We start from the raw sequence: 27,981 nt of genomic DNA, 5'->3' as shown, positions 1-27,981 counted from the left end.
AACTGTCCCTGTAGATGCGTGTTACCAACGAAGATACGGTCAGTTAATCTCCTTCGACTGAAAGTTAAACTTTATTAACATCTGGACTGTACTGCCGTATGTTGTGTACTACAATGTAGTTAATCAGGCAACAATTATGTTAATTCTGCTAATCAATCCAATTCCCCTCCGCTATTAACCCTGATAACCCTAAAGACCAGAACGCTGCTGTAACATCCTGAGGTCCGGCCGTGTCTACAATTGCTGTTCGTCTCCAACAAGCAGGAATAGAAGTAGGTTCTAAGATCTTTTTTTTTGGTCTTTCGTTAATCGGCGAAGGACAGAATGGAAAGTTTTTCAAAGGTTTGATGCGGAAGATTGGTTGTCTATTCTCGATTCCGTAAGTTGCTAAAAGATAGGTTGAATAATTTTCCAAAGGTAGAACAGATTTGTCATTTGTAACCAAAGCTGTACTACAATGGCTTTCCACATGCTCTGTTGAAATATGCCCCCTTTTTTGGACAATTTCTACCATTTTCAGTCCTGGTGTGTTATGCCGAATGGCTGTTATACCACCTGACTGATTCAAATTAAGATTCTGCTTGAAATGTTTCAAGTTTTTTTTCCCTCTAGCTGCGTTGTTCTCTCTAGAAGCAGGGCATTTTATAAATATAGAATACAACACGGGGTATTCCGTATCACCCGAGGTTCCAGCCCGACCGCGGGTCGGATCGCCCGACGGCCGTAGGCCGGAGGGCGATCCGACCCGCGGGAGGGCTGGGACCGAGGGTGATGCGGAATACAACGTGTTGTATTTTATTTATGTCATACCTTGGCCATACCCACCCGAGAAAACACGCATTTCAATGCGGAATGCGCCAGAAGTTGAGGGAGTTTTGTGTCCTCGAACAAGAAACTGTAGCAACATTGATTCCAATCTCCGAATCCGGTATTCGAATTTCCGACGGCCGCGCAACCGACGCGTTCGAAATGCGTTCGAAATATTCTATGGAAGCCTGTGTGATAACCCTCCCGAACCCTATGTGATCCGGATAGTTATCACACGGTCCGGAACACCCGTATCAGGCCCAGGCATGACATAAGTAGAAGGACGGCCCTCATAGTAGGCCAGGTATTTACGCTTAGGATCTTGAAAGAAACTACCGAAACGTTTTAGCTACTTTCTATAAAAGTTGCCATTGACCAATCGATTCCCACGTTTTAAAACGAAAGATGGTTACCGTAGTGGTACATTTCATCTGAAAATGGGAAAATTTAGGTTTTATTCATCCATATGGGCCATAATAGTAGCTCCAGCTATCATTAGCTCCGGTTATCATATATGGAACAATCGTTGGCATTTCGATCGTATTATTTTCTATACAACAACTGCGAATTTTTAGTTCCTCAGGAACACGTAGGTCGGCTCGAACAGTACGGCAGAAGTCTGCCAATGGGGCAATACGTATCAGATATAAATGGACAAATATACAGAAGAGTTAAACCTGGAACCCCCAAGCGAACTCCAAAATTTATGGTGCTGCACGAGAAAACTTTTTGAGGCTAAAATTCCATAATGAGCGCTCTCTCAACAGTGAAAGAACAAATAGCGAAACTACTACAGTAACTAGTAATCGAAGGGTTTGGAGTGGACGTCATCGATGCCGTGGTCAGACATTTTATGTGTATCTTTGTTCTGCTTAGCTCGGTTTGTAGCAGTCCAACTTACATCGGTCATGGTTTCATAGCATTATGGATAGTTTGGCAGCATAGAGTAATGTATGACCCTTGTCTATTTCCTGCCTTGAAGAGGAGGATTTGCCACTAATTATATGCATTATGGACAGTTTGGCAGCATAGAGTAATTTATGACCCTTGTCTATTTCCTGCCTTGAAGAGGAGGATTCGGCACTAATTATATGCATTATGGACAGTTTGGCAGCATAGAGTAATTTATGACCCTTGTCTATTTCCTGCCTTGAAGAGGAGGATTCGGCACTAATTATATGCATTATGGACAGTTTGGCAGCACAGCGTAACGTATAACCCTTGTTTGTTCCTGCCTGGAAGAGGAGGATTCGGCACTGATAATCGAGTTCCTTTTTGCTTATTGGGATACCCGTAATATGCGTCAAATATAGGTATTCTAGTTCGATTCTTGACGGGCAAACGTACGGATCTTTTGCACTGTCTGACACACAGCAGGTTAGACAAGGCTTAAAGGTAGTTTCTCGATGGTACGAAAAAGACCACCAACATGTTGTTTATAACGCTGGCATGTCCTCAGATATATACTAATTTTAGCAAATTATACTACCCAGTCCGAATATCAATAGTGTTTCTCAACTTAAAATAAAACCGTCTTTAATAATAAATAATGATTAATATAAAGACACAGCTAAAGCGCTATGGGAATGGAGTCAACGTTTTATTTACTCTCAGTTGAATTATTTATTGTAAAAGAATAAAAGTTGGCAACGAAATGTGATTGACATTGCACCCGACCGGTCGACATACCTGTCAGAGACTCATGAAAAGTAGTAAACTTGAAGCATCATGGTAACGGTTTTTGCACTTTAGAATTGAGAAAGGTCCCACAGGGGTCTGATATGGTTAAGATGTTGTTTCTAGAATTCTCGACAGGGAAATTATTGAAAGAGGTACGTGTATTTCTACCAGCTTTTCATTGTGCGCGTAAATCTAGTCAAAATATATAATTCAACGTACAGAAAGACTACTATAATGTATTATCTTTCTTTTAGTAATTCATTACCAGTGATGTGAAGTTTCATCTATCATTCACTTAAAATATGATTATGAACGACAGAGGAAAGCACTTTATGTTGGAGAGGTAAGACCGCGTATATGATGAAAAACCGGATCGGAATGTTGGGAACACTAATGAAATGTCTTGGTGTTGGCACCTCTTTATATAGACTTTGTCAACATTGTAATTTAAATCGAGTAGAAGATGAGCAACATTTCGTCCTAGATTGTAAATTTTACGATAGCGAAAGAAGTGTACTTTTTAACTTTATCAAAGAAAAATTCCCATATTTCGAACATCTTAATGCAACAGACAAATTCATATTTTTATTACGCCTGGATAATCCTTGTATAAGAAATATTGTCTGTTCATACAATTATTTTTTATTGTTTTATTTTATTGTTTATTTTCATGTGTACAATATAAAACAAAGATAAATAGAGCAAAGAATACATGCAGGGGAGGCCAGAAGCCTATAAGGCTTTTCGGGGGTCTCCCCTAAACTACATTTACACATGTATAAAGAAGCGAGAAGAAGTCGACACTACTGGACTAGCTTAGTTTAATAACACGTTTGTCTACTCTCTATGTTACAGCTTGTATTGTTGTATTTATGTCATTGTATGTTCCATGTGTTAAGTTAGACGACCTGTACCTAGCCCCTCGGGGCATGAATGCACAATAAAGGTCTTTCATTCATTAATGCTACTATCTTTCTGACCAGGTTGAAATAAGACATGAGCGGGCCCATACCGGTGCTATTTTCGGTGGTCATCAGAATGCACCCAACACACCACTAGTCATGGACGGGGATAGAGCGAAGAATGAACCAAATGTCCAGCGGGACCAACAACACCCAAACTACTTCCCCATCGCCATAGTTGGGATAGGTGAGATTTCAAAATGATGTTACCTTAAAGTTTGTTTTGGTCCCGTTTGCGGTTGGATTTGTTTGCATGTGGGTTTAACGATTGTTTCATTTTTGTTTATATTTTTTGTGGACAGCATAACTTAAGAATATGGTTTGTTGGTATATGTTGGCAAACCGAAGGACAAGTTTGATGATGGGTGCCCGGGCGACTTTCTAATGTACTGCAAAGAACTTTCGATTTTGATGTCTCGTGTTCTGGATATGTTATGGTCATGATGTTTCGTTGGCAGATAGCTCTTGAGCTATAGTCACGTTGGTTAGAATCCCCACTCTTAAACTGATGTTTTATATGCTTGTCACGGCCTTAAACATATAATAATGAAGGACATTTTGGAATTCCGCTCTGTTCCATGATAGGAGTTTTAAACATGTAGTATATGCTGCGTAGAATGAGAGGATCATTTTAAGAACTATGTATTATGCAAATGTACATCGATGGACCTATGAGGTACAAACAAACCTACCGATTCTCTACATATGTGTAGGTTGTCGGATGCCCGGTGGAACTACTAGTCCGTCGAAGTTCTGGGACGTCATCAGTGAGGGAAAAAACGTCATCACCGAAATTCCACCGGAAAGATGGTCACTAGATGTCTACCACAGCAGAGATCCGCACAAGTCAGGCACACACGTCACGCGCAGGGCTGGGTTTGTGGACGGCATCGACATGTTCGACCACACCTTCTTCAAGATATCACCACGAGAGGCCGCCATGATGGACCCCCAGCAGCGCCATCTCCTAGAAGTGACATACGAGGCGTTTGAAGATGCAGGTATCGTGCCCGAGAGCGTGTCTGAGTCATGTGGTGTGTTTGTTGGTATCGGCATGTTCGATTATCTTATAGGAATCGCACCTGACAGGCATCTGTTCAACTCTTATGCCAACACAGGTTTTGAGCATAGCTTGGCTGCGAACAGAATCTCCTTTGCTTTTAACTTGAAGGGACCTAGTCTCAGTGTGGACACTGCGTGTGCATCGTCCATAACAGCCATACACCTGGCCTGTTCGTCTTTGTGGAATAAGGAATGTGGTATAGCTCTGGTTGGTGGGTGCAACACGTTGTCACCAGAAGTAACGGTGGCTTTTAGCGCAATGGGAGTGTTGTCGCCAGATGGGCACAGCTGTCCATTTGACGCATCGGTTAATGGTTACGTTCGCAGCGAAGGATTTGGCACCATTCTACTCAAGCCACTGAAAGATGCTGTAAGCGATGGTGATCATGTATACAGTGTCATCCGGGGAAGCGGCATAGCTGGCAATGGCTTTAGTCAAAGTATTACAATGCCCTCATCCAGTGCGCAGGAGAGGCTGATGAAGAGCACGTACGCTCGCTTCGGTGTTCCCTAAGCAAGTGTGTCGTACGTTGAAGCTCATGGGACGAGCACGCCAGTGGGAGATCCCATAGAAGCTCGAGCAATCGGCAACACCTTCGGTGCTCATCGCCTGTCACCACTGAAGATCGGGTCGAACAAAAGTAATTTTGGCCACATGGAGTGTGCCTCAGGCATAGTGGGTGTAATCAAGACAGCTCTGATGATGGACAGACGTACTCTGTGTCCATCAATCAACTATACATCTCCTCATCCTGAGGTTGACTTTGAAACATTGCAGTTGGCAGTGCAAACGAATTTGGAGCCATTTGTAACAAATCAGAAGATGACCGCCGGAGTGAACAGTTTTGGATTTGGAGGAGCCCTCGCCCATGTCATCATGGAAGAACACAGCGATGTACTAACAGAACAACATTCTTCCCTCCCCGGGAGTGGATGGCAGTTTGGCCTAGATGATGAGGAAGGGAAATACGTCATTCTCCCACTCAGTGCCAAGACACAAAACTCACTAATCGACCTTGCTAGAAAGTGGGTCGAGTTCAAGAACGAGAAGGACTCAGTGTCAGTCGCTTCATGGGCCTCAACACGACGGAGCCATCACCCAGCCAGGCTTGCTGTCATCACCAATTCGGGGACTCGGACGAGAGAGTCTCTAAAATCGTTCATCAACAAGACGGCCACTTTCGACATCGTCACCGGAGAAGTGCAAACATCCCGCCCCAAGGTTTGCTTTGTCTTTCCTGGTCAAGGCCAGCAATGGAATGATATGGGTAGAGTGCTGTATCAGATGGAGCCGATCTTCAGGGAAGCTGTCAATGCCTGCGACATCATCTTCGAGGGCATCAGTGGCTGGTCTCTCCTGAAGAAGTCCGGATTATTTGTTGAAGCCGACCCAGAGTTTACACTCGACAAGTTCAGAGTCTCTCAGCCGGCTATATTGTTCATACAGGTTGGCCTCCTTGCCTTACTAAAGGAATGGGGTGTCCAGCCAGATGTCATCCTTGGTCACAGTTTAGGAGAAATTGCTGCAGCCCACGCATGTGGTGGTTTGACTTTGGCAGAAGCCATCCGAGTCATCTACAATAGAAGCATGGAACAAGAAAAGCTGGAAGGAACAGGGAGGATGGCGGCCGTACGTGCATCGATGGAAGAGGCTAGAGAGCTTGTCGCTAAATTCCCAGGTGTCTGCGTAGCTTGTGACAACTCCCCGACTTCTGTAGCGGTAGCAGGGGCAACTGAAGCTGTTGAGGCGCTACACGACGGAAACCCAACAACGACGAAAGTATTACGTGTAAGTTGTGCGTTTCACACGGACCACATGGATCCTATTAGGGATTCCTTCCTTAGAGCCATGTCCTCATTTGAGCCAGAAAGAGATGGAGAAGTCTGTGTGCCGTTCTACTCTACCGTGACAGGGCAACGCTACACTGGGAAGTTCGACGCCTGCTATTGGTGGAATAACATCAGGGAAAACGTCAAGTTTACGTCTGCAACTAGGTCGGTCATCGAAGATCACAGTCCCGATATCTACATCGAACTTGGTGCTTCAGCCACACTCTTGTCTTCTGTTGCTCAAACACTGAAGCATGAAGACCACCCTGCGAAAGTGACAGTGCCGTGTGGACAGCGACATCAAAATGATCGGAGATGCCTTCTACGGGCCTTGGGCACACTATACGTTCACGGGGTGGACATCAACTGGTCAAACGTAACTCCAGACGCTGCCGTCTGGACACCGATTCCGACGTACGCATGGCAGCACCAGCGACATTGGCAAGAGGCTGAATCAACACGCAAGAAGAGACTCGGTCTTGAGGATCGCACTTTCAAGGGTCAAAACGGGAACATCACCCTTGAGATGTTCTCTTTCCTAGCAGATCATGTGATTAATGACAGGGTAGTGTTCCCAGGCGCTGCGTACGTCGAGTACATCACTCAGTCGACATTTGGTGCTTTAGAGAATCCATCCTTAGAGAATGTTTGCTTTAAACAAGTCCTAGTCTGGCCAGAGATAAGTGGTGTCGACAAGGCCAAGGCCACGCTGCAGCTTGCACTTAACAGGAGCGGGAAGAAAGCGGAGATTGCCACAACTAACACAGTACACGCGGAAGGTTGCGTCGCCAAACAGGAAAAGGGATCTTCTGCGAGCGTGTCCGACATCAAGTTGTCGAAGATATTGGAGACAGTGACTAGCATAACATTCTACCAACGACTGAGTGACCTGGGTCTTCAGTATGGCCCCGCCTTCCAAATTGTGGAAAAGGCTGACATAGGTGACTGGGAAGCAGTAGGATATCTAAGGCCAGCAAACGACACGCAGCAACGGGTACAGATAGCACTGTTAGACGGCTGCTTTCAGGTTGCTATTGCTGCCATTGGCCCTTGCTCCACTCTGTTCGTTCCAACTGGCATCGCCAAGTTCAACATGTACGTCCCCTCCCTCCCGCTAGGGGAGCCGCTTGTAGCTCATGCCAGCATCATCGACCGTGACAGCATGTTTTTCAAAGCTGACATAACCATGGCCACCCTCCAAGGGGAGGTATTAACCCGTATTGTAGGTTACGAGGCACGTGGCGTTCAGAGCACCAGTACCGATGTTGAGTCAGACAGCTGCTTGTACGAAACCAAATGGCAGCCGACCCATTCTTCTTTGCCAGAGACAAATATTTTCTACGATATCTTCGACACAAATCATCTTTGGGGGCAGTTAAGGGATGAAATGGAGATCACACAGGCAGTGGAAGAGATCATCCCCGGACTGAAATGCGTTACAGTGTCGTATATTCGTCGTGCTCTTGACACCGTCCCAGAACACGAGGTCAGCCCGAAGAATGCACGGTACATCGAAAGACTACAAAACATCATTACTAAAGAGTCGGAAATCGACAGCCTGCCACTAGATGAGATTCACGAGCGGTTAGATGAGATGAGGCGTGATGTTCCAGCTTTCGAGTTCGATCTTAACACATTACAGCGACTCGGGGACCTGCTGCCAACCACTCTGCGTGATCCATCTGCAGCTCTGCCCATTCTGTTTGCTGAAGGTATCCTAGCGGAGTACTACATGTACTCACAGAGTATCAAACTCTACTACCACGCTTGTGCAGAGGCCATCGAGAAGGCCGTTGAAGCTGCGCTACCCTGCAAGCAGATTGTCCGGATTCTTGAAATAGGTGGTCGGTCTGGGGGACTGGCACAAATACTTCTGAATCATGTCAAACATGTCGCAGAAGAAGGTTTCCTGGAGTATGTTTTCACGGGTATCAATACCGACTTCTTTGCCCAAGCAAGCCATGCCCTTCAGGATTTTCCACATGTCAAATACAAACAGCTTGATATTGAGAAGCCAGTGGAGTTGCAAAACTTCGTGCCTGGAACCTTCGACATTGTTGTCTGTACAAACACTCTCCACACAACCGTGGACGCCATGGCCGGACTGAAAAACGTGCAGAGTCTCCTATCTCCTGGCGGATGGCTGGTTATGATCGAGCCCACTAACGCTTTTCACGTGGTAGAAGTAATCTTTGGGTCTCTGGAGCTGTGTTGGGCATATGACGACGAGTACAGAAAAGATTCATGTTGGCTATCCCAGAAAGAGTGGTGCAACCTTTTCGTAAACGGAGGGATGTGTGACGTCGTGGGCGTGTCGTCTCCAAGTGAATTTTTCCATTCCGCAATTGTTGGCAAGAAAGAAGAATCTGCACCGCATATCGCAACCATGTCGCTGCCCAACATCGAGGACAAGTGGATTCTTGTTGGTGAACCAGACGGAGTACTTGTCAACGCGCTGCGGGGAATCTTACCCAAAGACACCTTGATGTGTCATATTGGCGACAGGACAGACATACCGACACAGGGCCCACCTCTTAAGGTTGTCTACATCTGGCCAGAGAACGACACATACCTGAGGCACGCATTAGCTTTGACAAAATCCATCAGTCGTGCATCAGAAAGAGTCCATAGCATGTGGGTGTTTACAGCAGGCGGTAGCGTAGAATGTTCGAGACCGGCGTCATCTGTTGTGACAGGCTTTTTCCGAGTTGTCAACAATGAGCTGAAGGATCTGCCAATCTACACAGTCGATTTGCCTTCAACGACACGTACATCCGGACTGGGGGAGTTGGCTGGTATTGTGGCCACACTGTTGTCCGAACCACCAGCGGAAAGAGAGCTGGCGATCCGAAATGGCAAAGTTCTAGCTCCAAGGCTGAACAGAACGTCTATGGCAATGAGCATCCGCCCAGCTCATTGCCATCACTGGGTTCTTGATGTCCCCCTAGATAAGACCAGAACAGTGGAGGACGTTGGATTTTACGAACTGCCTGCTGCATCTCTTTCGAGCGATCAAGTCAGGGTTCAAGTTCGTGCGGCAGGCCTCAATTTCAAGGATGTGATGATGTCGCTTGGACTCCTGGGTGGTCTCACTCTACAAACCCAGTTTGGGCTCGAGTGTTCGGGAACGGTGGTGGAGGTTGGCAGTTCTGTGGAACATGTCAAAATGGGAGATGAAGTCATTGCCTTTGGGGATCACTGTTTTGCGTCCCATGTTGTCTGTGACAAGCGCTTTGTTGTAGAGAAGCCGTCAAATGTGAGCTGGACGGAGGCTGCAGGCTTCAGTATGGTGTTCATGACTGCTTACTACGCGTTGGTTGAGAGGGCGTGTCTTCGTCCGGGCCAGTCGGTGCTGATTCACTCTGCATGTGGAGGGGTAGGACAAGCGGCAATCCAGATAGCACGTGTGGTCGGGGCGCGAATATTCTGCACAGCTGGATCTGAGGAAAAACGAAACTTCCTCCGGCAAGAGTTGGGAATACCACATGTTTCTGACTCAAGATCTACACGATTCTTCGATGACATCTTAAAATGGACGGATGGCGAAGGAGTAGATGTTGCCCTCAGCTCCTTATACGGCGACCTACAGACTGCAACCTTGAAGGCTTTGAGCCCGGGTGGCATTCTCTGCGAAATTGGCAAGCGATCAATGCTCGAGAACGTGAAAATGGACACACGGCCTTTCCTGGAAAACAAGAACTTCCTCTCGGTACAACTAGATCTATTGATGAAGACAAAGCCAACACAGGTCCAAACGTTAATGAAGACAGTCTGCAATCTTGTGAAAGACGGTAACATCCTTCCAGTGAAGACTACAACCAAACGCATCGACGACTACAAAGAGACGTTACGATGGATGTCAACGGGTCAACATGTCGGAAAGGTTGTGTTCGAGATACCGTCAGCGTTTAGACCAGAGAGGTTGGAGCCACCGATGCAGATTTTTGATGCGCACGGCACTTACCTCATAACCGGCGGGTTCGGTGGCATTGGGCAGGCCCTAGCCCGTTGGGTGGTAGAACACGGCGCCAGGCACATTGCTCTTCTGTCAAGAAATGGATGCAAGACTGCTGAGAACAGGCGAACAGTTGACTATATGGAAAGCAGAGGAGCTAAAGTGTACGCAATAACAGTCGACGTAACAAAGAAGACATCCCTTGAAAAAATGCTGAATCATCTCAGAGAGAACCCCTTGGTCCCAGCATTGAAGGGCATCTTCCATTTGGCAGCTGTCATTGATGATTCAAATGTCCTTGACGCTGACGAAAGTCAGTTGGAAATAGTTATGGCGGCAAAAGCACAGGGCGCACTCAACATTCATGAACTGACACATGAGGATGAACTGGACATCTTCTTCTTGTTGTCATCTGTGGCCGCGACGTGGGGGAATCCAGAACAGTGCGGATACGTGGCTGCCAACAGCTTCCTTGATGCCCTTGCAGAGCACCGACATCAACAAGGTCTCCCCGCCCTCTCCGTGCAGTTGGGTGCAGTCCGAGGGGTCGGCTTCCTCGAGGGAAAGAAGAAAGCTACCGAAATCATCAAAGGGAAGGGTTCCCTGACACTTCACATCAATGAAGTTCTGCGGATGATGCCACGTCTCTTGAAGGCCCGAGACGTCGCTGTCATCACACTTGGAAACATGGTACGTACCGTAATTGCTGGAACTTCTATCATAGCGGGGTATATATTTTGTTATACGTTAAAATGGAATACGTATTTTTTATAGTTAGGCCTGCGATGTTGAATGGCCGATATCACTGCCAGGGATTGATATGATTTTATGCAGCTTTGACATAAGATGAATCGATTCATTGATCAATCAATAGAAATTAAGTCACAAAAGTCACAACTTCCGGTTTTGATATGGAGTGCTCTGGACAAGCTATGTTCACGATCGTTTAAAATGGTAGACAGATCTTCTGAAGAAGTGACATAAGTTTTGGCTCTCTAGCAGCTTTCTTTGAACTTCAGGGGCGTTTTACTTTGAAAAAGGATTAGTCGAGAAGGGACGAATACATTTTCATGATTTTTGACCTGTAGGTACCTTTGATGAGGACCAATGTATATGCTAGTTATGCAAATTAGGACTTGATTTGCATAATGAATGAGGAACATTTATCTTTTAATTGTGCCTGATGACCGTAAGTTCATACTAATTATCATCGCCAAGAAGATTATGTTTTCGGTAGCCTTTGTATGTGTGTGTGTATGTATGTAGAAAAGCAGAATAACTGGAGAAGTCCTGGATGGATTGTCTTGATATTTGGTATGTGGGTAGGTCTTGATGAGACCTCCAAATCATTAGATTTTGGGCCCCCTAGAGACCTGTTACGGTAATGCAGCGTAACTTCCGGGTTTGATATCTTGTGTTCTGGACATGCTATGATCACGATTTGTTAGTGGTAGATAGCTTTTAGGGAAGAGAGTATGTGGTTTAGGTTTGGGCCCCTAGCGGCTTTTTTGGCACTGCAGGAGCAGGCTTTGCTTCAGACTTTGATAGGAAATAACTCATGATTTTTGGTATGTAGATAGCTTGAGTGATGATTTACATAATTAGATACTTATTATGCAGATCTGTATCTAATTTGCATAATTCATGAGGAAAGTTCATGCATCCGCCGATATTCACGATAGGACTCTCAAACATGTGACATATGTAACTGAGGAAGAGAGAAATATTGATAGATATCAACTATGCAAATGAAGACCTTATTTGCATTTAAACAGTGAAGAGGTATTTCCACTCTAACAAGTAACCTATACGCTTTCTTCGTGGATTTCATCATGACAGTATAGAATTTATAATATTCTCTAATTGATTTTTTTGTGTGCAGGACTGGTGCAGGGCCCTGCAATTCTCATATCCGACTACCATGAAATATCGCCATCTTGTGCATGAAGAGGTGAAGTCAGGTAAGACAAAGTAGCACAAATATATTCTTATATATACCACCTGAAGTGTGCTTTACTCAAGCTATTTGCATAGCGATATCTGTTATGCCTTGTTTTAAAGGGATACACAAGACCAGGGAAGAGTGTTAGTTTCTAACAGACCGCATCGTTGTGAATACAAGCAAGTGGGAAATGTAGTTACTAAGGTTATACGTGACAAGTATTCAGAAACACATTACAAAGGAAATTTTCAAGCTCAACCCAAGGTCTCTTAAGAGCCGCAAAGTTGAAGTTTGTCCAATGGTTGTTCGCGATATAACATGTTACACCTGGCTGAAGGGTACTCAGGGGGTTATCAGAATATTGATGCTGTAAAATGCAGCTCCTGCCTAGTCCTGGTTCGTGGTCGTGTTGCCAATACAATTACGTTTTTGGATTCAGAAAAAAAAAATTATCAGCCGAACCAGAACACTCACATCTGGTCTTTTCAACCATGTTATTGACATACCGGTACCCGCACTCCCCTAGAACAACGATTATGTAAATATTGTACTTTGAATAGAATAGAAGACGAATGTCATTTTGTAGTAGAATGTGGATTATATACCAAAGAAAGAAATGAACTGTATAAGCTTGTAGAAAACCTATTTCCTTACTTCACACATTTAAGTACTGTTAAGTACTGTACTGTTCATATTCCTAATGCGACTAGACAAACCTTCCATTGAAAAACACGTCTGTTCATTTATATCTACTATAACATATCTACTATATCTAATGATAGTCATATTCTTTTGTATCCGTTAACTGTACTTGTTATATTGTTTTGTTGCGACCTGTACTTAGCCAAGTGTGGCAGAAATGTGCAATAAAGGTCTTCATTCATTCATTGTCGTCTCGAACAGCTGAGAGTATCCAGAGTGCGGAGCACCTGTCCGGACAGCTGCTGAATCATCTCGGTCAGATCCTCGGCATGCCTCCAGACCAGATCGACGTTGACCAGCCGATGACCAACTATGGTGTGGACTCGCTGATGGCCATAGACATTGTCAACTGGATGAACAAAACCTTCAATCGTAGTGTGTCTCAATTTGACATCCTAAGTGGAATGCCTGCAAGCACACTAGTTGAGAAAATTTATGTTTGAGAGATCGACTTTTTTGTAAGGCCATGTTGATTTGATTATATGGATGACATCCTCTGGGAACCCCAAAACTGATGCGAGCGTACGAATAAAAAAAGTTTGGCAAAAAACAAAAGCTGCCTTAATCATGAAGCCTACGTGGTCAGGAAGGTTCAAAAAATGACTAAACACACAGAGTATGGTATAGCGAATAATAGAGTCTTCATTTTAGCTTCTTCACATCTTCTTCTTTCAACTGATGTTGGCATTCTACGACATTAGTATCGCTTTCCAATATATATATATATATATATATATATATTATATATTCGATCATTTTGCAGCTGCCTTATTCGATTTACAGTATAGTCGACTGTTTATTTATTTTTGGAAACGGATGAAAATTGATGCGCGCGCGAATATCATCCAAACAATGAAATCGACATGGCCTAAGAATAAATCAGTGCATGAGGGGAACAGTTATATATATATGCCTTAAAAGCACACCATAAATTTGGACGAAGGATGTTCAACAAAGTATCATTTTTAACTCACTGTTGCTCAGGCTCTATATATCGGAAAGGTTATATATTTCTAAGAGCGCAATATGGACTAAACGTTTCGTAACTAGTTGAAGATGTAACCAGTACCATTGGAACAAGGTGATATATTCTGTGCAGAAGCAACATTGTAGTAGTGGGATTATTTAGCAAATTATGATACTACTTTTTTAATTACCACAATTATACGGAGAGTGGAGAGTAAACAAAACAACAGATAGGGTAGAGAGGGAGCATTAGACGAGAAGGGATATGAGGTCAGGTAGGGTGAAAAGGAGTTAAGAAAAAGTCAGAAAGTTACATGTTATGTCACAATGCAGCGAACTAGCTATTATTTCGTACACGAGGTAGCTATTGTAGGCCGTAGCTGTGTTCGAAATGGGGAATTTTAGAAATCTCAGAAGCTGACAAGAGTTGTAAGTAACAGAATCCAGTCAACTACTAGTGGTGACAAAAATAGTTCCCTGGCATGCAATGCCGATATAGCGTAATACGTTTGTACTATTGCATAATATGCTTGATAATAATATTAAGGAAACTTCAAATTTAGGAAAATGCACGTTGAAGATTAGCCTGGGTGCCATCCTATTTCTACCGGGGCTCCAACACTCGCTACCCTCAAAAAAATATTTTTTGAGGGTAGCGAGTGTAGGAGCCCCGGTAGAAATAGGATGGCACCCAGGCTAGATGAAGATCACATATTGGTATTTGGTAGGTGCATCTCTAATTGTCTGTGCGTTCGCGTGTGTGTGTCTGCGTGCATCTTTTAGTGAAGGTACGTATGACAGAAGAAACGGTAATTGGCACAAATGACAGAAAAAAAAACAGTGGATCTGAATCTTTATAAAAATAAAACAGCCACATCCCCTCATTCTGCCCTCTGATTAGTCCTTCTCAATCTCTAAGGCAACTTTTGCTTGTCACTCCGCTTTTTGTGGAATCCTCCGAATTCAATATTGCAGCCAGTTTATGTCCGAGATTCTATAAATGTCAAATAAATGCATTTTTATAAAAAGATAGATCGAACACAAAAAATTGACAGGAAGAAGGGGCGGTGTACTCAAGTTATCTGCAACTTGTACTGAGTAAAAAATTTCTGGGATGCTCGGACACATTGTCAATCTTGGTTTATCTCAAAGTAGATGATTAGGCAGGCCAAGACAGTGTCCATACATGTACATGCATTTAATGATCTATAGAACGATTCTGCCCTGGACGATCCGCTTGGAGATTGATTTAAACTGACTGTGTGCCCAAGAATTCCAGAAAGCTTTAAGATAACTGAGCGCTAGTAAGTATATGTTAAGCTATCAAGACCGCTCCGAACAACATGCCCTCGGAGGTCTCATCGTCCAAGTGAAGATGAGTGACGATTTGAAACCAAAAAGGTAAAGCGGTCGAACCTCAGACTAAGGACGAAGCATGACACTTTTTCGTTAAGCCCCCCCTCTCACTGGACCCGGGGCACGCTGGCGGCGTCGCTGCGTCCTAAACTGGATTTGTGTTACCCTTGACGTTAGAATGGGAATATAAAGTACGACCAAAAAGACAACAAAACACACAAATCTTAAAAGGATTCGTCTTTTGTCGATGAAATTCGTTGAGTGTTTTGTCAATTCGATCGGCTGCATTGACGCCATTTTTTTCTCAAGGCACCCAGAGAAAAAAAATGGCGCCGCTGGTTATTGAGTGTTCGAAGGCGGCGTGTCAACATGACACAGACTTGGTGGTATTTCAAGTGTTAAACTCATACCGACGATGGGGACACTTAAGAATATGTTTACTTCTGTGAAAGTAAACATAACGAGTGCAATGCAAGCCATCATAAAGAAGACTGTATACAATACAGATGTATATCAATGTATATATTTCTCATCGCCTAAACGCAATAAGGCCCGAAAGCTGATACTTTTATGTTAACAAAAAAGACACTAATCTACTAAAGCATGTGGCGTCTTTGTTTCATTATCTTCCAGTCAGTACGTGGGTGGATTTATTTGATACCAGTTATCTTTTAAATCAATCTGAAGTGTGCCGCCCAATCATCTTCAACCCATTTAATTGGCCTACTTTTACTCTCTTTAGGCAGGATGGAGACCGGTCTTCTTTGATGTTTCTGAGGTGTGACGTCACACCCTCTCTCCTATTGAATTTTGCCAGCAGAGGTTTTCTCTAGTAAATGAAAGTCTCTGTAGACCAGGTTTCAGAAAGACCTTGCATCTTTGCCACCAGTCCATATTTGTGCTCTCAAACGGACAAGGTAAGTTTTCCATCTCATATTGTACCAAAACTGGGGAAATATGAATTGGGTTGGAGCTGTTTGCTTACGTTGTGATTTTGTAGGCCGTTTAGAGAGGAAAGATGTAACGTTTACTTTATTTCTATGACTAGAATCTCAGCGGGGCGCAAACATGGCTTTTCGCATCTTCAAGGCAGTCTTGGTGGCAGGCTTCATGCTTCTGTCTTACGGTAAGTAAATCTTAAAGGAGCCCAAAGAAATGTTAGAACCGGTTGGAAGTCAGATTTTCATATTCAATTTTCTAGCCCTTTTTTTATACATTGTAAGTTTAAATAACACTATCCCATTGCATGTCGACCTTCTCGCAAAAATAAACGCCGACGCTCCAAGATGTCTGTGAAAAAAATGAAGGAGGATGCACCTACGCTTGCGTCCATTTTGATAGTTAGCTTTGCTACTCTTGTATGTTACATGCAACTTACAGTCTCAATTTAAAATGTCTGTACATTGCAATAAGCATCGAAGCCTCGCAAGCTGATGTCTGGTGGTCCAAACTCCGGAGCTGAGGTGACGGTGGGCACTTTTGAGGAGGGAAAAGAGGTAGGGTCCCAGCAGAAGATTGTATTCTATCGATATCGTCAATGCGTTCCATGCATGCTTCCCAAGCCAAAACGCAAAAATCAACTACACAATTTTAACTTGTCTGGACTACAGATTTAGAATATCGATTGGAGCTAAATTTGAAAGATATCCATGTACAGTACAAAAATAATGTCACATCTTTCTCTTAACCGTTGGCACACCGATGTAGCCGTTTTAGCGCCCATTCTCTATTGGCTAGTTAGGCAGCAGGGAGAAGGTTAATGGTGCACAGATAAGCATAAGCTCAGATTGTATGGGAGTAGCAGAATGATTTCTCTAGATTCTGTATTCTAGTTGAAACATGCATCTTTCGTATCTTGTGTATGATTGTTCTGTTACGTCAACCTTTTCATGTATGATGTATTATACATGTTTATTAAATGTATAGACCACGTGAAGAATAGCTGTCAATCTACAATTAGTTATAGATTTAAATCAAAATCAAAAATGCAGTTTTTCTATCGTTCTCTTTCTCTGTCCCTCTTTCAACCGACCTATTTTCTGATGCACTGTTATGTGTTCAAGTCAAAGTCAAGAATGTAGTTTATCCCTATCATTATCTCTCTTCTGCCCCCTCTATTTACCGTCGTATATCTTGATATCTTATTATGTACAATCTTTATGACACAACAAAAGTACAGCGACTTTCGTGAGGTCTATTACATCTGTACATACATACAAACAAACAAAAACGTGCATGCAAAAATGTTTGTTTACATACAATCATATGGGATAGAGCAACATATTAAAATGTAACGTGTCGTATACTTATACATTCCTTGTTCTAATGTCCAAACATTCTTTGATGTATATACCTATTTGTACACAGTAAGGATTATAACTTCCTAGTATGTAATTGAATCTATGAACGGAACGGAGCGCATTGAATTCGCTTGAACAAGCGGAAATAAAGGTGAATAGCTTTGAGCGTTTATCCTCATATTTCATATGTTATTTTTTCAACTTAATGTTACCCCAGGTTCCAACAGAGACAGTTTGGGACAGTAAGGATGATGGGGGCATGTCTTCGGGTGAGGAGGAGACTGACCAATGGTCCCGCCTGCGGAGGGATTGGATATACATGGGTCATCATAGGAACCCTGAAGGGGATAGCTGCGGTGAGTCTTTTACATCAACGTTAAGCGCTGTGTACCTGAAAAGCTTTCAGATACAGGTACAGGGGTTTAGGTTCAAGTCTGGACCTGACCTAAATGTCGGAAGATAACTTCGTAGTTGAATAGCCAAGTTCTTAATTCACAACCACATGAGCCAACGTTTCGATGACCGTCTGTCATGTTCATCAGGGCAATACTGACTGGTTTCACTGTGCACTGAGGCTAGGTGCTACTGCTAAACCAGTCATTATAATTTTTGCCCTGATGAAGATGACAAACGGTCATCGAAACGATGGCTCATGTAAATACGTTCTTGTTAATGAAGAACTTTGCTATTCAATTATTCACCAACCTGATGAAATCATTCACGGATAACTTCGTAGTGTATGCATGTAATTTAAGTCAGCATGGTATTTCAGACACCATTGAATAATGTACTTCTTCAATCTGCTAATAAATTCATCTAATCTTATCTTTGAATAATTTTGTGTAATCATCTGAAGGTTATACACGTAGCCAACTGTGTTTCAGTGGTTAAGTGTTGTCTTTGAATGGAGGCTTACAAATTTTCATCTCCAAAGAAGTATTCACAAGTCTTCTTAATTCTCAAGTGCAAGATTGTCAAGATTGTAATCTCTGACATGGGATTTACCTAACTTAAGTCTATGTGTCCCATAGCGTTTTATTTTGTTCAGGTACGGTACACTTGATGTTCAAGTCCGGACCTGTACCTATATAAACAATTTTATCTTTACCTGTACCTGTACCTAACAAAACAATTTTACAGGTACAGGTCCGGGGTTAACGTTTAGATACACAGCCCTAATCAACATTATACAGGGAAAATTATATTTTAATCATGCAAACATGTATGAATGTTAACAATAAGGACAATCACCGGAGGCACAATTAAAGCTTCAGGGACAATTAAGGCATATACTGCTGCACAGCTACTGTATTACCCTGGGAGCCCAGACTGTAGAACAGGGCCGCTACTAACGATTTCCTTCGGCCGCCCAAGACAGTAAGCCCGCCCGATCTTAATCAACGCTCCTGGGAGTTGTAGCCCAGGGGAGTGGACCGCGCCCCTTTACCTTTCTGGTGGGGCCGGTCAATTCTCGGTCTAGAACTTCCCCGGTGCGCTAATTACGGTAACGTATCGGCGGGCTTGCAGCTCTGGGCCGCCGAAGGAATTGACTAGAAGGAACCGGTTAAAAGGCCCGAGCTCGAGTCTGGTTCCCTGGTTACTGCTGTATCTGCTCACAAAGAAACAAGCAATTGATATCAGTTTGAAAGAAAGCTTTGATCAAACTACAAACGTTACCGTTTCCCCCGGAGGCTGAGACCTCCTAGGATCCTGTTAAAAAGATGAAAGTCCTTTTTACGTTTAATGGTCTTGTTTGAACGCTGTTTATCACATCTACCATACACAAGTGCCATGCTTTTCTTAAAGTTAGATGTATTTTCATGGATATCTACTGGATGAAAACATATGAATCAAATTTTCCCTTTGTTTATCCGCATATACCGGCCACATGTTTTGTAACTAGCACTTGTACATGCACAAACTGGTAGTAATATTTTTTCTACGGGGCTAAGCATGCAGAAAGACAAATGTTTTTATTCACACTTCTAACAGTTTTTGTGTGTCTTTGTCCCATCTCGTAGGCCAAAACCCACGCTGCTGTTACCTGAAGTGCCGGGGTCCGCATTTCCCGCTCATCGCTCTCACACGCTGGATGGGCAGTATCTGCCAGTGTTACTGCTCCTGCTAAACCTGAAGTACTTATGTCACTAACATACAACATAATAGTTCCTGATCACAGGCAACCAACATAAGTATTGTTCAATGAAAAAAATGTTTCTACAAATATACACCCTTCTGATGTTATTGAATATTACAAATCATACTTCCAGTTCTTGAGTCCTGCCGCCAGGTAATCAATTTAATTGCCGCTCATGACGTCATTGTAAACACGGCAGGCGGTGCGAAACCAGGTACTGCGACTTGCAAAAAATGGTCTTTGATAGGCAATAGTGCGAATAATTTACATACAGTTGCAAGTTTCGATTTTTGTTTGCTTTCCTGCTTCTTAAAATAACGTTTTTTCACATGTTTACTATGACGTCATGAGCGGAAATTAACTGGTGGCATAAAGAAAGAAATAGAAGTATGTATCGGATTTGTGAGATTCGATAACATTAGACGGGTGCATATTTGGTTCAAAAATCTTTGTTTATTGAATAATACTATCATTATTGGATATAATCATGAAATGTTGTATTTTGGTGTCATGAGCACTCCAAGCATTTCAAGACTACGACAGAACCAACGAGCAATAAAGATCTCTAAGACATTTTCTAGCACAAGACAGTTGAAATTAGTACTATAGATCCACAACTATTGTTAAATGTGCTTAATTTGCTGCTGTAAACTCATTGGACGATGAATGTCTTCAGAGAAGTGTCATTAAAGGAAGTTACCGATACAAACTGATGACGAATTCAAGTGGCTGGATCACCAGCTGCAGGAATGTCAAAGTAAAGGAATACGGACATAATCATGTTGTTCTCGAGTCTTTTTTCAACAGACATATCCGTAACCAATTTCATTTGTCTCATTTAAAAGCATAAACTAGATAATGTGAACTGGAGTTTCGGTGGGGGAAAGTCTGCCTTGATAATGGTACAAACAGATTTAGGGAGTCATCATAGTCTGTCAGATATTTTTTTCTCCCAGATCTCATCTTAGTTGGATTTGCTTGTCCTTTCCTGTAACTAGTAAGGCATTCACTACCTATATTATTGAATGTAAAACTGGCCAGTGTAAAAGAGCAACTGATGAACAAAGTAATCTCACTCAATATTCATCTATACTATGTTAAAACAGCATATACATATGTAGAACCACAATCTTTTTTTATGAGAATCATGCCTTCAAAACAAAGCTACTAGAAAGAAGAATAAAGACAAAATGACTGGACTTTGAAAGTGTTTTATTGGAGTACACCTGACATCTATGTACAATAAGACCAATAACAACAGTTGTTTCAAGATTACGTTGGTGGATGAGGTGTACTGATGGTTGACATGACGTGATTGGTTCACTGCTCAAGCACACAGGTTGCTGTTAAGAGGGAGACACACTGTTGTTGTCCTTGACCTTGGGTTTTGTTCTCTTTTTTTTACTTCTTGGCAGGCTTGTCAGGGATGGCTTCCAGGCCCTAGAGTGAAAAAAGTCATTGTGAATAAATGGTTAACAAGCAAGTGGTACATCACAGTTATAAACTGCATTACATACTGTACAATACCTTATAAAGTACAAGGAAAATACAAGTGACGTCTTGGACATACATTATAAAAACATTGATACATGGAAATGCGCTTTAAATTTTTGTGTAGTACAGACCTTTACTTAACTTGATGAAAAAATTTGGTGCAATGATACTAGATTTAACAACAACAGAAAAAAATAATGAAATCTATGACCTGATTTATACCAGAATTTGCAAATAGGAATTTGCCAAGGCCCCGTATTTATCCCGATTTGCGAATCCTGGTGTGATTAATGATCCAAATCCGGTTCTGAGGGGTTAATCTAGATCTGCCAAATCATTTGCTTCTCCTTACCCTTGCAATGTAGTGAGAACCAGTGAGTCTGTGGTCTCTGCACATCATCCACCACTCGTTCCAGTCTCTCGCAACTCTCTTCAGCTGAAATACAATATGTCACCTCATTAGTTTCAACATAAAATTGATATTATGATGTAATTAATGTAACCCTAGATAAACCTTTCTGGTTTCCCCTGCATGTATTTGTTTTGTTTATGTTCATTTACTGTTCATTTATGTTATATTTTACGTGCAAATAAACAATATACAATAAACAAAAAAGCAACAAGAACACGCCCCTAAGGCGTCACCAAAAAGGCACAAACTACTAGTATCACTTATTTTTCCGAAGCTAGTGCGCAAATAGCAAATTCTGTGGGTCTAAACCCTTGATAGATTTTGTATCTGGACAATATGACGTAGTCTAAAACGGTCGGTCTAAAACACAGATTACAACATCAACACTTGTTTTGCAGGTAGAAACTTCATGAACATTACCCTACACATTGGGTACCTGCCTGTGGCACTGGCTGCAAATACACCTGATATTAATAAAAATTTATATGACAAGTAACTATTAAGAAAATCGCTCACCTTTCCATTGTTCTGAAACTTCTGAATTCGAGGGGTGACGAACCCTGGAACACACAGGCAGACTACGATGATGCCGAAGCCCGGCAGGATTTCATACCACATGTTGTCGACCGCTCTTTTTGAGGTATTTCACGACGAAATCCTGATTTTTTCCAGACCCTCCAAAAAATACCGTCTTTGGAGGTCAAAATGGCTGCCCAACTAGATTTTACCCACAATGCATCAGCATGACTTCCCGCCTTAGACGAGATTTTGAAAATGACACACAAAAAACATCATTTTCTTAAATAAAACACAAAAAATATTGTCATTAGGTGTGTTATTAACATAAATATCATTTGAATATTAATATTTCAGCGTAATTTATGCTCGCTTTACCCGGATAACAAGAAAATGTGCTTGGTTTTAGATCACGTGACTAGCTTGCCAGCTACGAGATTTGGCGAGATCATAACATTCAAAATGGCGGAGATGGAAAAATAGAATCTTGTAAAACCATTTTTGTCAGAGAATAATCAACGCACAAGGTGCGCAGACATGACTAAAGACAGAGGGGAGGAGGTAGACAAGACCGGGAAGACTCACGCGAAGGAGCTGAGGTCAAAGGAAGCGGCTAAGAAGAAGAAAGAAGACGGAATACCCACAAAGGTTGGCCGTTTTGGGGTTGGGGGAAGTTGACATAGACCATAATTTTTAGTTCATAATAATCATATTTTCACAGTCATACACGATATTTGGAGTCGGTACCGTTTAATCGGTTGTATTCTTCATCTGTAGGTGGTAATTCGGCGGCTGCCTCCAACGCTGACCCAGGAAACACTTGTTGAGGAGTTGGGCCCTCTTCCCGATCATGACTTCTTACTGTTCGTGGCAGCAGACATGAGGTACATGACGTCACAGTTTCTGTAAGGTGTTTGCACTCACGTGACCATGGCGTAATCAATGTCCGCCATGTTGGATGGTTAAACCCGGAAGTTAAATCTGATCATCAAACATGTCATGATCATGCTAGTCACATAAGTATACATTGTAAAATAATTCAATATCATACACATGTAAATTTTGAATTTGTTCTTCTACATGTGTGGTAAATACTTGTTGCCAGAAAACATGATGACATTTGTCACCTTCAATCCATTCAAACATCTTTGTTTTCTCTCCAGCTTGGTACCTCATGCCTTTTGCCGAGCCTACATCAACTTCAAGAATCCTGAAGATATCATCAGCTTCAAGGATAAGTTTGATGGATACATCTTCACTGATACTATTAGAAGCAAAAGTATGCATGTATCATCGTTATACAGTTCATACATGTTTTTAGCATCTACTTTAATGTTGCACTTCTAATCTACTGAAACAGCAGAGAAAAAAAGTAGCCATAGTTCTAGTAGTACTGTAAATGCAGAAATTTTCGTGGCGGTTTTATGTTTGCGGTTTTTGCGGTGAACTTTCAGCGCTAACTTTAAACCATGACAAAACTTTTTGCCCACATATGACTGTAACTAGTACTAGTATTATTTCAAACGCGAACTTGAAAGCGCGTGAATATTATTTTCTATTCTCCCTACCGCAAAATAAAACCCACACATGTACAGTATCATGTAGAAGATTAAAGACATATTTAGGCAATGTCCACTGAAAATATGTACATGTACTTGCCTCTAGAAGTGGAGTATCCAGCCATTGTGGAGTTTGCTCCATATCAGAAGGTGCCCAAAGGAAGAAGCAAGAAGAAGGATACCAAGTGTGCAACTATAGAACAAGGTTTGCTACTGTTAGAAACCTGTGGAGCATATTAATATTTCAATTTATTTCGAATTTTGAGACATATATTATGTAAATATGTTTCATTGTAATTTCTGTTATGTCTCAAACTTGTATTATTGTTATTGTTCCCTTTCCGTAGACCCAGACTACCTTAAGTTTCTGGAAAGCCTTAAGGATGAAAATGCTGGCGACACCCCTCCAGCCAACATCGAGTCATTACTTGAGGAGATAGAGGCCCGAGACAGGAAGAAAGAAGGTATATGTACTAAGTACAAGAACTTTGATACGAATGAATAAAGAAATAATCAACAAGACTAAGAGCCGAAAGATTAGTTTATATGTCGCTTGTAAAAGCTATGGCCACAATGATGCTATATTTTTATCAATCTATGATTCACATATTCTTTGTGATTCTCGGTTTTACTGTGATATAGGTTCTGATACTGTTTTTGCTTTATTTTGCATCTGAAAGAAACAAAGATGACCACACCCCTCCTGGACTTCATCAAGAACAGACGTGCAGCTGCAGCTGTAAGTATCAGGTGTTGCAGGTGATACACCTGTCCTTGTTAGGGCTGGTTCATTTTCAAAGTTCAAAGCAGGGGGGTTGAGAAAGATATTGAGGGTAAAACAGTTGAGATAGAGGATATAAAAAATAAGATTTTCGCCCTTTGTACAGAGAGCACGCGAAGAGGCGCGGGAGGAACGGAGGCGTAAAGAGGAGGACAGACGACGACGGCGGGAGGAAGAGAGGCGCAAACGCCGCGAGGAGGAAAGAAGGAAGAAGAGAGACAAGGAACGAGCAGAGAGAGCTAAGAAGGAGAAGGAAGGAAAGGACAAAGATGGATCCGATGGCAAGGAAGAAGAGTCTGTCAAATCTGTAAAGGTACTAAAAGTCTATTCTTCTTTCACACAAACAAATCAATTTCTTTCATAAAATCTATTTAGTGCAAAGGTATGTATGCTGTAAGGGCTAAATCGGGTATCTCCCTAGACTGTGCCAAATTGCGAAAGGCATCTGCAAGTGGCGCAAACCAGTGCCAATTTGCTAAATGAAGTTGAAAATTTTTAAAAATTGTAAAAAGTTTATACATGTAATTGGCAAAATGGCAAAAAAATTATTTCATCACTGTAATTTTTTTTTAATGAAGTTTTAATCAATTATACATTGTTTTTTAATTCAGTGGTTTTCAATGATAAATGTTGTCTTGTAATCGAAAGTGAGATTCTGGGAGCGGTCATTTTGTTTGGCTTATATGAGCTTCATTTGCAAATGTGAGTGAGTGTCAGTGTATCCGCAAGGGAAATTGGCACAAATTCTCAATGTTGGCGCAATTTCTTAGCCCAAATAGCGCAGTCCAGTGAGATGCCCGCTTTAACCTTCTAACACCTAACTCTGTAACCAATAGAGAATGGAGCGCCAAATGGCTACCTCAATGTGCTAAAGGTTAAGCTAGATCTTATCTGTCACCTGCCAGTTACTGAAGAACCCAGAAAGGGAACAGAAAGACACAGAAAAACACAGGCCAAAAGATCAGAAGAGGGACAGAACCCCACCAAGGAAGGACGACAGGCGAGAGAGTGCACGAGAGAGAAGAGATAGGGAGAGAAGGGAGCGCCGAGACAAAGAGAGAGACAGAAGGGACAGGGACTCCAGAGATGACAGGGATGAAGAAAGGTACATCATTCTAGCTTTTAAGATCTCTTGATTTTTTGTTCTCTGAAACAAGTTATAGCCACCAAAATCAAAGCATTTTGAACTCCATTTTGTACTACTTATTTCTCTGCTTTAATTTGATTGTATTTTATCAGCACATATTATATGTTCTGATTTGATGAAATTATTCTTTTAAGGTAATCAAACTATAATTTTTTTATTATTATAGGGATTATGGAAAGAGTGTGAAGAAAGACAGTGGAGACAGAAAGGTAAGAAACAATTGTTTGAGGTGGTGTGCCTTTTCTTCAGAACTTTGATAGTTTTTGGTGTAAGAAAATGGATTGTACCAAAACTATCCTATAGAGGGCTGACTGCAGTGCAAAAGATGTTGGTTAGCTGGAAGATTAACCTTCTCCCTGCTGCCTAACTCTGTAACCCATACAGAATAGGGTGCTAAAGCTTATTAGTTTACTATCAAGCTACTTAGAATTTTGCTATTTTTTCAATTCTAGGAGACAACCAAAGACGACAAAGAAAGGGAGAAAGAGCGTCAGCGACAACGGGAAAAAGAACGTGAGCGACAGCGGCAAAGGGAACGTGAACGTCAAGAAAGACAGCGCCGCGAAAGGGAGGAGCGTGAACGCAAGAAAAGGCAGGAAAGTGAGAAAGAAAAGAAGAAAAACTCTGAAAAGACTGATGCTGAAGAGAAGACTGAGACAGATGGTAAAGAACAGGCTGAGAGCAAAGGTGTGCGGGAGCGCCACCTATCAACTGAGTCCGACACTTCAAGGAAGTCAGATGCCGCTGACAAGGAGAGGGGGGCTAAAGGTGGAGAAGATGATATTGAGAGAGAACTCACCAAGGAGGAAGCAAGAGCAGAGAGAAGGCGGTTAAGAAACAAGGTGAAGTTTTTAACAAGTCAAACGATGCAAGATTTAGCACCAATAAGAAAACAGGTCTTAGCATGTAAGAGACAGAGTACAATTCAAGACCTCAAAATATATCTTCAAAATATGCGAAAACTTGATTTCCCCTCCAGCATGTTACAAATGGTATTGTATTGGCGTAGCAGTTAGGCCCAGAGGTCCTGGGCTCGAATTCTGACATGCCACTAATGTTGTGCCCTTGGGAAATGCACTTCACAACTTTCCAAACTCCACCAGGTGTAAAACTTGGCTCCTGGCTTTGGTTAGGTAAGTAAAATGGTGTCCTAGACGCTACCTTTACGTACCTACCTTTTACCTAACTTACACCTGTAACTCTTTCTTTCTAGGATCGACCCACCATGCAGCTGTACCGGCCGGGGGCACGTCGGCGTCAGGATACCGGGAAGGGTAAAAACACAGAGGAGTCCTCCAAGGAGTCCCCCAGGGACAAGGAAGAGGACGAAGAACAGGAGGAATAGAAATTCGAACATCCTGATAGTTTAAGTGTTTGATAAATTAAACATCTGAGTACAAGTCTGTTGTTTACAGAGGGTATTCATGTTACGTTAACTTGCATTTCAGCGCATCGTACCCAAAATGATTTCTGAGATGTATAAATTATATTAATAAAATTCATGTAAATTGCTCAATGGATAACTATGAAAAAGGCACTGTCTTTACTAGCTTTGTTAGAGGTAAAGCAGGATACAACACCAAGAGACATGATCTAAATTGCAAGAGTATTTCACTCTACTGTTGCAAATGAACGTGTTTGTTCTGATTTATGCTTTACATACTGTACATGTATCTGCTCTTTGATTGTCCAACTATCATAATGAAAGTGCAATGATTTGTACAACTTTATGTGTAATAAAGCTACATCTCAAAGAGTGACTGGATTATCTTTATTTCCGGTGTATGATAGTTTTATTTTAGATTTGTTCAGTGTGTCCAGTTATCTGTATGGAATGCAAAACACCTCTAAATCACTAACAAATGACCCTAATAAATGCTGAAATGGAAGTCAATTTTGAGTAAATTGAGGGAAACAACCTTTAAAGTATTTAACAGTTTTGTTAACACCCAACCAATACATTTCCATGTTAGCAATGTGGCGTGGCACCAACAAATACTCAATGAAGTCTTGCAGCTTTCAGAAAACAACTTACATGTACATTATGTACATGTAACATCTCTTCTCTTCAAATGATTTGATGGCCTAAAGGAGTCCTAAAGTCCAGAGGGGTGAGTTATTTTCCAATAGACTATAATATTAGGTAGTAAAAATGAATAATTTTTACAGTATACGATAAAGTACCCACTAGTCCAATGCGCATCAAAAAGCATTCTACCGAATTATTCTACCGAATTCCCCAGGTGACCCTCTATTTTCTAATTGAATTAAACAACCTCAGCCTATGGCTTATTACAATGTGCCTGACAAGGCCTGACCAAAGTTAGATTATAAAAAGAATGTCAGGGTGGTGAAGAAAAACTTGTCTTGCTT

At 42.0% G+C, this 27,981-nt stretch overlaps 4 protein-coding genes across 4 annotated transcripts; 3 read left to right on the top strand and 1 right to left on the bottom strand.

Annotated features, from left to right (window-relative positions):
- The first annotated feature begins 176 nt into the window (after positions 1-176).
- LOC136422758 (uncharacterized) lies at positions 177-13,669 on the top strand. The gene is given in 5 exon segments (XM_066410614.1): positions 177-272; positions 3,471-3,636; positions 4,163-10,986; positions 12,179-12,257; positions 13,142-13,669. Coding segments are annotated over 4 exon segments (7,233 nt in total). The 5' UTR covers positions 177-272; positions 3,471-3,548; the 3' UTR covers positions 13,384-13,669.
- Positions 13,670-16,330: 2,661 nt separating this feature from the next.
- LOC136423395 (uncharacterized) lies at positions 16,331-19,753 on the top strand. Its single transcript, XM_066411539.1, has 4 exons — positions 16,331-16,388; positions 16,676-16,758; positions 17,780-17,918; positions 19,584-19,753. Exons 1-4 carry the CDS (start codon positions 16,331-16,333, stop codon positions 19,688-19,690), a joined length of 387 nt encoding a protein of 128 aa, XP_066267636.1. The 3' UTR covers positions 19,691-19,753.
- Positions 19,754-20,894: 1,141 nt separating this feature from the next.
- On the bottom strand, positions 20,895-22,336 carry LOC136423195 (NADH dehydrogenase [ubiquinone] 1 alpha subcomplex subunit 1-like). Its single transcript, XM_066411266.1, has 3 exons — positions 22,122-22,336; positions 21,546-21,629; positions 20,895-21,139 (listed from the first exon to the last, which is right to left on the bottom strand). Exons 1-3 carry the CDS (start codon positions 22,221-22,223, stop codon positions 21,101-21,103), a joined length of 225 nt encoding a protein of 74 aa, XP_066267363.1. The 5' UTR covers positions 22,224-22,336; the 3' UTR covers positions 20,895-21,100.
- Positions 22,337-22,557: 221 nt separating this feature from the next.
- Positions 22,558-27,362, top strand: LOC136423672 (regulator of nonsense transcripts 3B-like). The gene is made up of 11 exons (XM_066411946.1): positions 22,558-22,769; positions 22,899-23,005; positions 23,285-23,400; positions 23,787-23,885; positions 24,028-24,144; positions 24,361-24,419; positions 24,568-24,774; positions 25,367-25,566; positions 25,775-25,817; positions 26,061-26,450; positions 26,822-27,362. Exons 1-11 carry the CDS (start codon positions 22,659-22,661, stop codon positions 26,951-26,953), a joined length of 1,581 nt encoding a protein of 526 aa, XP_066268043.1. The 5' UTR covers positions 22,558-22,658; the 3' UTR covers positions 26,954-27,362.
- Positions 27,363-27,981: the final 619 nt, after the last annotated feature.

Source organism: Branchiostoma lanceolatum, chromosome 17 (assembly GCF_035083965.1).
Source record: "Branchiostoma lanceolatum isolate klBraLanc5 chromosome 17, klBraLanc5.hap2, whole genome shotgun sequence".
NCBI classification, from domain to species: Eukaryota; Metazoa; Chordata; class Leptocardii; order Amphioxiformes; family Branchiostomatidae; genus Branchiostoma; species Branchiostoma lanceolatum.
Note: the sequence above shows the minus strand (reverse complement) of the source record. Positions and strands in the feature narration are given on the sequence as shown.

Bases quoted from the DNA above. Each gene is read 5' to 3' on its own strand.
- LOC136423395 (XM_066411539.1), top strand. From the start codon at position 16,331: ATGGCTTTTCGCATCTTCAAGGCAGTCTTGGTGGCAGGCTTCATGCTT. The intron at 16,389-16,675 runs GTAAGTAAATCT...CATTGCAATAAG, and splicing joins CTTCATGCTTCTGTCTTACG to CATCGAAGCCTCGCAAGCTG. The intron at 16,759-17,779 runs GTAGGGTCCCAG...ATGTTACCCCAG, and splicing joins CTTTTGAGGAGGGAAAAGAG to GTTCCAACAGAGACAGTTTG.
- LOC136423672 (XM_066411946.1), top strand. From the start codon at position 22,659: ATGACTAAAGACAGAGGGGAGGAGGTAGACAAGACCGGGAAGACTCAC. The intron at 24,145-24,360 runs GTATATGTACTA...TGCATCTGAAAG, and splicing joins CCGAGACAGGAAGAAAGAAG to AAACAAAGATGACCACACCC. The intron at 25,567-25,774 runs GTACATCATTCT...TTATTATTATAG, and splicing joins GATGACAGGGATGAAGAAAG to GGATTATGGAAAGAGTGTGA.
- LOC136423195 (XM_066411266.1), bottom strand. From the start codon at position 22,223: ATGTGGTATGAAATCCTGCCGGGCTTCGGCATCATCGTAGTCTGCCTG. The intron at 21,630-22,121 runs GTGAGCGATTTT...ATTGTATTTCAG, and splicing joins AGTTTCAGAACAATGGAAAG to CTGAAGAGAGTTGCGAGAGA. The intron at 21,140-21,545 runs GTAAGGAGAAGC...TTTTCACTCTAG, and splicing joins GTTCTCACTACATTGCAAGG to GGCCTGGAAGCCATCCCTGA.